Raw genomic sequence first — 10,016 nt, 5'->3', positions numbered from 1 at the left:
AAAGGCACAAAACAAATAATACTAACGTGTGATATTCGATTATTTATTTTGTTATTGTATTTCCTATTGTTTTCTAAATCGTTTGAAGTACCTAAGTGCATGTAATCGAAGTCAGTTCACAATTGAATGTTTCATGTATATTTTTGTTTGTGTTTTTGTGCAGCTATTTTTAACAGTGAGTTAATTATATATTCTAAAAATAAAATTACAAATAAAATCAGTGAAGATTAAAAAACAATAATGGATATTTGTCAAAAAAAATAGTTTAAACGCCAATCTGCAAATATGACATGTTTCGTTCGAACATACGACCTATAACATAGCGCTGTTATATTACCATATCGCTACAACACTTGCTAAATTAATAAATATAACTGTATAATGAGCTACTATGAAAATATCCCACGTGGCACGCTGGTTCGAACACGCGACCTCTCGTTCTCCATGCGGACACTGCCATGTCGCTACAACGCTTTCTAAATAACAAGTCATGAAATCTGCCCCTGTGAATTGTTTAGCTTATTATTTTGGACTTAATGCGACTTATAATAATTTGAGTGCATAAATATGCTAATTGCCATTCATTCTAAAATACGCTAGTCAGTCGCGCGGGTATATACGTGCAAAAATGTAACGCACCTTTTTTAAGTGACTTAACCAACTTAATTATTATTTTACCCAATATTCCACGATTTAAACCATAAAACATCTGAATATGATCGTCCCTCAACAGCCAACCATATCCCTTGTATCTACTTTAAAGAAAGTCCCATTTTCCTGCTTAGCCACAAAGCGTCAAACCGGATCTATACCGTAGTTTTTGCAAGTTCCTTATTTAATCTATTCGTTTAAACTAACTTAATTTCTTTACTTAAGATGTAAATGCACGTGCACTTCATTATGTCCCGAGTTTGATCTGAAATTGCAATTACCCTGCTGTCTTATCTGATTTTTCTATCACAAAGTTAAATTGAATGATAATCTTATTTCAAATTAGTTCTTAACGAAGCGATGTTATAAGTATGCAAATTTGGGGGAACACTCGCGATGGCCAGGTTTCTGTCTTATGAAACTATTTGAACTTGCAAATACTTAAAATGACTATTAACTAGTAATTGCACGAACATGCTATGTTGCAGTACCCCGAAAAAAACGCTAACAAGCAATTGCAAAAAAAGTTTTTGTTTAATAAATACAATTATATAATTACTTACATTTTGGTCACGTTTCGTCAACTGCATAAGTCCATTATTATTTTTGTATGCATAATCCAATGGTTTAAAATAGTGTTTTTTTTTAAATATATTTCAAGATTCACCGCTTATTCTAAAATTATGATTAAGTCCAAAAACTTTTCTCATATTATTTGCATTTCATAAAAATCAATTTTGACTTGCACAGTTCCAATGCCTAGCTTGTTCTGACAAGAGTTTACATTCCTTCCAAATTTAGACGAATATCCAGAGACTGTGTCACGCTTCCGTGCACAGGTAACGGCGCTTTGCCCCGGGTATTGCATGTAAGTTTATAACCAGTCTAAATAGAATGCCGTTAAGGTCCCGTTATATAGACGAGATTAAATTTCTTCGCCGACGAATGCGCCATTCAATACCCATATTGTTCGTTATTCAATAGAACGGTATGTCGTTAATCATAAAATCTTTTCGAAATCTACTTAAACCCGTCCGTTTTAAAGATAAAATCCAACGAAGCGTTTGATTGGATGAAATTAGATAATACACGAAAGTTGATTGGTCGTGGTGTCATATTTACATAAACAGAGGGCGGAGCTTATAATCAATTCTGTCGCTGGGGCTTAGGAGTTAATTTTTGGGTCTAAAATAGCGATTTTCAGCAGAAAAAAACTGCTTTCATAATGTAATCAAAGATTACGCATGTTACGGCATGCTTTTGGGAATGATGTTTTCAATGTTATTGAAATATCGGGCGTTGCCTCTTAAAGCTTCTAGATTTATGATATTATTCATAAAAAGGGGCCGAATTATTGTTTTAAAGCACATCAAATATTTGTTTTAAACGGGTTTAAATAAGTTTCCACAATGTTGAAGTAACATTAGCAAGATATGATGGGTTTTTTTAAAACGAAAATAATAGAGATTCTATGAAAGATAATAAAAAAAGTTTTATATGACTGTTTTAGTTTTATTTGGTGTGTGTTTATTTATCTACTAATGAAGGCGTAACGTAACGTTTAGATATAAAAGTTCTTGTATACAGACAGACAAGCAGACAGACAACAAGAATGGTTTATTGACGTTACCATGTTCATACCAGTTTCTTTGACAGAACATGATATGCACCAGAAGAAAAAATATTATTATCACATAAATACATCGCATATCGCTAGAAACAACATGCACACCCCAAAAGAGAAGGATTAAAAAAAAAAGATAGATATTAATCGAAACGTAAATGTTACATATCTAAATTTATAGAATAAAGAGAATTTGGGAGGCTAATACAACCGTCCAAAGTGAGAGACTTTTGTTTTTGTTTTTTATGATCCATCTTTTTGGTTAAAATTGTTAGAAATGTCACAACTGTAAGGATTCAACATCCACCTACAAGTCCACGATGCTTGTGTGTACATTCGAACCTCGCTGACTCGAACTCACAGGGACCGGTGAAAATACCTCGAGCATCGGAAACTTCCAGCAAGCGGGATAACTGACCATCAGTTTAAAGAAATCGGCCTTTTACATCCAATTCGAGCCATCGGATAATTCGAGCCAAGCGAGTTCGAGCAAACGGGGTTCGACTGTATACTTTTTTTGTCCGATTTTGGAGCTGAATGAGCTGAATTTATGAAATCGCTCCTCCAGTCATTGTTCTGGGTAGAAATTGCTTCTGGTATCCTTTTTGAGTGGCCATAACAAAGTCGCCCTGGTGCTATTCAAACCTAGAAACTCTTGAATGACATGAGGACACTTTTACAAGTTAACTTCTCTCAACCTGGTGGGTATCTTACCTAGAAACTCTTGAATGACAGGAGGACACTTTTACAAGTTAACTTCTCTCAACCTGGTGGGTATCTTACCTAGAACTACTTGTGTGAGAGGAGTACACCTTAACCAATTTACCGCTCTCACCCTGGTGGGTATCTTACCTAGAACCACTTAGGTGAGAGGAGGACACCTTTACCAGTAGACCACTCTCACCCTGGTGGGGATCTAGACTAGAACCACTTGGGTGAGAGGAGGACACCTTTACCAATAGACCTCTCTCAGCCTGGTGGGGATCTAGACTAGAACCACTTGGGTGAGAGGAGGACACCTTTACCAATAGACCACTCTCACCCTGGTGGGGATCTAGACTAGAACCACTTGGGTGAGAGGAGGACACCTTTACCAATAGACCTCTCTCAGCCTGGTGGGGATCTAGACTAGAACCACTTGGGTGAGAGGAGGACACCTTTACCAGTAGACCACTCTCACCCTGGTGGGGATCTAGACTAGAACCACTTGGGTGAGAGGAGGACACCTTTACCAATAGACCTCTCTCAGCCTGGTGGGGATCTAGACTAGAACCACTTGGGTGAGAGGAGGACACCTTTACCAATAGACCACTCTCACCCTGGTGGGGATCTAGACTAGAACCACTTGTGTGAGAGGAGGACACCTTTTCCAATAGACCACTCTCACCCTGGTGGGGATCTAGACTGGAACCACTTGGGTGAGAGGAGGACACCTTTACCAATAGACCACTCTCACCCTGGTGGGGATCTAGACTAGAACCACTTGGGTGAGAGGAGGACATCTTTACCAATAGACCACTCTCACCCTGGTGGGGATCTAGACTAGAACCACTTGGATGAGAGGAGGACACCTTTACCAGTAGACCACTCTCACCCTGGTGGGGATCTAGACTAGAACCACTTGGGTGAGAGGAGGACATCTTTACCAGTAGACTACTCTCACCCTGGTGGGGATCTAGACTAGAACCACTGAGGTGAGAGGAGGACACCTTTACCAATAGACCACTCTCACCCTGGTGGGGATCTAGACTAGAACCACTTGGGTGAGAGGAGGACATCTTTACCAATAGACCACTCTCACCCTGGAGGGGATCTAGACTAGAACCACTTTGGTGAAAGGAGGACACCTTTACCAATAGACCACTCTCACCCTGGTGGGGATCTAGACTAGAACCACTGAGGTGAGAGGAGGACACCTTTACCAATAGACCACTCTCACCCTGGTGGAGATCTAGACTAGAACCACTGAGGTGAGAGGAGGACACCTTTACCAATAGACCACTCTCACCCTGGTGGGGATCTAGACTAGAACCACTTGGGTGAGAGGAGGACATCTTTACCAATAGACCACTCTCACCCTGGAGGGGATCTAGACTAGAACCACTTTGGTGAGAGGAGGACACCTTTACCAATAGACCACTCTTACCCTGGTGAGGATCTTACCTAGAACCACTTGGGTTAGAGGAGGACATCTTTACCAATAGACCACTCTCACCCTGGTGGGGATCTTACCTAGAACCTCTTGGGTGAGAGGAGGACACCTTTACCAATAGACCACTCTCACCCTGGTGGGGATCTAGACTAGAACCACTTGGGTGAGAGGAGGACACCTTTACCAATATACCTCTCCCACCCTGGTGGGGATCTTACCTAGAACCACTTGGATGAGAGGAGGACACCTTTACCAATAGACCACTCTCACCCTGGTTGGGATCTTACCTAGAACCACTTGGGTGAGAGGAGGACACCTTTACCAATAGACCACTCTCACCCTGGAGGGGATCTTACCTAGAACCACTTGGGTGAGAGGAGGACACCTTTACCAGTAGAACACTCTCACCCTGGAGGGGATCTTACCTAGAACCACTTGGGTGAGAGGAGGACACCTTTACCAGTAGACCACTCTCACCCTGGAGGGGATCTTACCTAGAACCACTTGTATGGGAGGAGGACACCTTTACCAATTTGCCACTCTGAGCTACTCTTGATGGGAATATTTTTAAAAAGCCGTATTATTGATATAAACATTGATGTTTGAGTTGATTAATAAAATGGTTTTAAGAATCAACAATGTGGATGAAAAATACAGTTCATGTTCACAGAATGAGTACATTGCCACTCAAATTTGAGTTACATGAGACTGTATATAATAAATACTATTAAAATACTTCAATATGGTTTTGTGGTATCCAAAAACTAAGTTACGACAGTTAAGCATATACTTTATCATTTTGTAAAACATAGAGCTGATTGTTCAGAACTAACTTAAGTTAATAACGCCGTTAACGTCATCATTGTTAACTTTCAAATGTTCACTGCACTGCAGGCCCCAATTTCTCGAAACTTCTTAAGATTAACAGGCTTAAGTCGCTTATTTCAGTTAGCCAAAATACATACTGAAAATGGATTTTGATAAATGAAAAATGTTTTTTTCTGATAATCATACAGATTATTCCTAAATAATTTCTAAAAATTCTTGAAGAAGTAAATATAACACATTTTGTAGATCAACAAAAATAGTGAGATTAGCTTAATCTTGTTATAAGGGACTTAAGAAGTTTCGAGAAATTGGGTCCAGTATGTTTATGGATACACGGGTGATCTGCTGTATTTGTAACAAGATATGAAACCTCTGTTTCAGTTATACGTCTTCATATTCAGATATGTTAACGCATCATCAATAAGTTCACGTTCACAATTTAACAACGATGACGTTAATCACGTTGTTAACTTCAGCAGAATTGTGAACGATCGACCCATTGTTTATTTTGCTATTCTGATTTCTTGTGATGTGTTAAAGCTGCACTCTCACAGATTGAACGTTTTGACAACTATTTTTATTTTTTTGTCTTGGAACAGCCAATTTTTGCGAAAATCCAAGGAAACCAGTTATATAAGACTGCTGACCAAAAATTAGATCGCATATTTTATATTCAAGTTCAAAACTTGTCGGTTTTAGCCATAAAACATTAAGTTTCGAACGGAAATATGAAAATCTGTGATCTGATCTTTTGTCAGCAATCTTATGTCATTGGTTTGCAGATGTTTACGCAAAATTCTGCTCTTTCCAAGACAAATTTTTTTTTGTAAAAATGGTAAATCTTTGAGAGTGCAGCTTTTAAAACACGTATCTAGGGGGCCGCGGGGTTTACAGTGGTGTTCAACTTGCCAAATTCTCTTGCACATTTGAGAAAAAAATCAAATAAATATGCGTAAAGCAGCTTTCAACAGATTAATATTGCACGTGCTGCTGGTTAATATTTCATAACATACATCACTACAGACAACCCATAAAGTTTGATTACCATCCGAGCACACACAATCACAATAAAACTCGAATGTCATTGTTGGCATTTGAAAGAACTATTAATAGCATTATATGATAAGTGTTCATAAAGATGATATATATATATATAGGGAGAATTCATGTTTATAACATTTGAGAGGTAGATTAGTAATTTGAGAGCCCTCTAAATGGATTCCGTTATCATTGCTATGACACAATCAATTTATTAATAGTCAGTGTCGTATATACGATTTCATTTAACGCATACTAATTTCATCTGCTCCTTAATGGCGAAAGTCGGTGATACCCAAGGAACGGGGCGAACGCAATTGTTCAATAATCGTATTTTGGTCAAACTTTTTACTAAAGCCAAGTACTAGTTAATGTCCGTTCTGTGCGGTTGCTTGTTGTGTTCGTAGTTTATCCTCCGGGTCCCGGCGTGAGCGCATTGAAGGGTCCCAGAGTGAGAGTTCAACCACCGCAGACCTATCCTGGGCAGACTATCAGGTGGTGAACCAGCACTAGGTGCCTTCACAACTGCAAGTAACTGACAACTTCTGTACATGCCAGGGGCAGTGACCGTTCTGGGAGGCCATGAGGGATTGCTTGAAGTAGGTTTGAGCTCATGACCCACTCGGGTCCCTTGCGTGAGTGACAGATGGTTCCTTTTCTTAGCGTGTGTGACATCTCTACTAGATATAGGTGGTAAAGCTACTTTTCTGTTTCAAAATCTAAATTATTAAAAAAAAACTATGTGAAAACTATCTGTTGAAGATGTGTATGTCTCTAATGTAACAACTTTAACTCAATATCTATATTATTTCTATAATTCATAAATTCAACGCCACGAGTGACTGCGTATAACAGAAATGGGAAATTTCAATGAGTGGACGAATTCAAGTTCATGTTTGATTTCTCCACTATAAACATTAATTAAAAATGATATTGTTTTTCAAATTATGTCACCAGGAGTATATAACCTTTTTGGCATAAATTGACATGAGATTGCAGAATAACCTACTTTTCTACAAGAACCAAGGCTAAAATGATACACGTTTTTAGAAGTGAAATAGATTACTAATACACATAATCGTAACGTGCAATTAGAGAAAAACAGGACATACTTGCTTTGAGATATATTTTTTCTACGTTAGTTTCAGCGTCATATTTTTGCACCCGTCAATTGTGACCACGGCCCCCCAGGTCTGGGAAAACGCGGGGACTTTCGGTCCAACCATGCAAGCCCGGGTAAAATCCCCACCAAATGCCCCCGGACCCCAGTGACCCTAAGTAAGACCCATTACCCGCTAAATTTTGCGCGAAGACAAAACACCGCATTCAGCCGGCACTGCGGGCCACTTGGAAAGTAAAACACGGCTCATTTTCCCGGCTAACTATCCCGAGTATACCCCCGGACTTGTGTGTGTGTATAGGGGGGGGGGGGGGGGGCGTTGTTACACTGATTGACTGGTGCATTAGTATTAAACCAATTTCTCTTTGTCGTTTATTGAGAGGAGACGTACTTGTCTCTAACATTCGTTGTTCATAAGTAGATTTAAATATGTAGAGTACACCTATATACAACCAGGCATAGGTTGTCTGGTAAGTGCAGTGGTTAGCAGACGGGTTCGATCTCGGCCTGAGTTAAGTTTGTAACCGATAAGCCGGACAAGTGTTGCTTTTTTCGGGTACTCCGGTTTAAACCATCAACAAAATTTCACACTCTCGAGCAACATCGTGCCAATGAGAATGACTCAGCATAAGTTAAAGGAGGCATTCACGTGTGTCTTAGAGTTCTCTGATCTTCGACTTTTAATCTGTGAAATAATCATGTTAATCATGTATCAATGAAATAAATATCGATTGGCCTTAAAGGGTCATCACTTCTGTTATTTGTCTTATACTGACCAAAGCATTGAACTCTGATTAAAACAATCGACTATCATACATTTTAATGCCTGATTCTGGAGGAGGATTTTAGATCAATGGGTCCATTACGAACATATTTATAATATACAAGCATCGTCCAAGCCGTGATTTAATAAAACCAGAATCTAGCAAACTAAGCTGGCTTTGAAGATGAAACGAGAATCAACAATGCTTGAGACGAAGTTTAAACAATGAAAGACAGTATCATTGTCAAGTAGGGAATATGTTTGAACAATTCGGTAACAGTAAATCATCAAGGTTTGTTACAAGGCGTTTGCATTGATCTGACTCATGTGATCGTTTGCTTTTGCACTAAATGGGCGACAAGAGAGTGTTATGACCCGCAAGAAAGTGTTTTGACCCCAACGGAAACGTCTGGACATGTACGAGGCATGTGTTTACTCTGTTGGGCGATCCGTATCCGTGTTTGATCGTACGAAATCACACAGGGAGGGTCCGACCAAAGGGTTTGGTTAAGAACGTGTTAAGTGGCGCCGTGCAGTTGGTAGCCGAGTTACAAATTATTGCTCATGTGCACAATTGCGCAGGTAATTTGCTACTTCTGACATCTAAATTACCATGCATACGAGTAAAAACTAAAATCAGCATTATGGGCATGGGGAGTCCATTGTTTTTTTTCCATACAAAGGTTATAGTTATAGTCACCGTACGTCGCAATCGAGTTACAAGTGCTCTGTGGATCCTTAAAGTGACGATTATTTACTTGCGTTTTTACTCTGACTTTGAAAGGTAGACTCTGAAAACTGAATTCTTATATATTTCAACTTTTAAAATATATATAATTTATAGAGACAGAATAAGTCTGCCTTATTGTAAAACAGATTATTTGTAACGTAAGCAATAGTTTTATCATCTCTGCTCCTGTAATAGCATTTTCACTACAAGCTCAGACTTTAGACGTCGGTTAATATGGTCTTAGTTTGTTTTGTTTTTACACTGTGATTAAGAAGCATTTATAATCCTATGTGATAACCAGTACGAATCATCGAGAAAGCTCTATGTGGGGGTCGAACCCGGGACCCTCTTTGCAACCATCTAGACTGAGTACCTTCATCTGAGCCAACCAAAATCCCTGTTGGATGTTCCCAGGGTGGGTGTGTAAGCAGAGCCCATTCGGCGTGTGCCCCGATAAGATTGTAAGTTATATAAGGTTTTTGGAGAAAAGTGCACAGAAATAGTGTAACCCTGGTTAGAGCTATCCTGGTTCTTTAACGTGCACCACTGTATAGCACTGTCACACGGGACCCTTATTTAACGTCCCTCCCGAAAGACGATTAGTATTTGTCTTAGTGTTGCGGCGGGGAATTGAACCTGCGACCGCTGGATTGACAGCCAAGTGTGTTACCACTAGACCTCGGATCTGCCACTAAATATTCCGTTTTCACGCCTATATGGGATAATCTCTCTCTGGGACGAGTTCTGCTCTTTCTGATTAGCTCTATGTTAATCAGATTATAGAATTATAGACGGGCCCTTAAAACCTCTTTTTAACTCCTTCAATCCCCGTCATAAGCCATGTCACAATGTCCAGGAATTCCACCAAGTCCGCTGACATTTAGCATAACTCGGACAAGAACATGTAAACGTCACCCAGTCCTTCAAGTTATGGCTAAATGCAAATAACACCCCTGCTTCAACGATGACATTTATCCCTACTTAACAAAACATTCTTTCAAAACGTTGAATTGTCCCCATAAAGTTATCATTTACTTGGCTGCGTGCAATTTCGACACCTGGGCTTCAATTGTACTTAAGGGCTTTTAACGGGTCTTTATGGGCTTCGGG

At 39.5% G+C, this 10,016-nt stretch overlaps 2 protein-coding genes across 2 annotated transcripts in view; both read right to left on the bottom strand.

The window, feature by feature from the left end:
* LOC128221249 (uncharacterized) overlaps positions 1-1,520 on the bottom strand; it is a 6,852-nt gene extending 5,332 nt beyond the window's left edge. The window contains exon 1 of the mRNA XM_052929789.1: positions 1,215-1,520. The gene's annotated coding sequence lies outside the window, so the exon portion shown is untranslated. The remainder of the gene's footprint in view (positions 1-1,214) is intronic.
* Positions 1,521-3,123: 1,603 nt separating this feature from the next.
* LOC128222413 (filaggrin-2-like) lies at positions 3,124-4,329 on the bottom strand. Its single transcript, XM_052931394.1, has 2 exons — positions 3,508-4,329; positions 3,124-3,387 (listed from the first exon to the last, which is right to left on the bottom strand). Exons 1-2 carry the CDS (start codon positions 4,327-4,329, stop codon positions 3,124-3,126), a joined length of 1,086 nt encoding a protein of 361 aa, XP_052787354.1.
* Between the last annotated feature and the right edge of the window lie 5,687 nt (positions 4,330-10,016).

This window comes from Mya arenaria, chromosome 16 (assembly GCF_026914265.1).
Source record: "Mya arenaria isolate MELC-2E11 chromosome 16, ASM2691426v1".
Classification (NCBI taxonomy): domain Eukaryota; kingdom Metazoa; phylum Mollusca; class Bivalvia; order Myida; family Myidae; genus Mya; species Mya arenaria.
The sequence above is the reverse complement of the archived record's forward strand: the minus strand, read 5'-3'. Positions and strand labels throughout refer to the sequence as shown.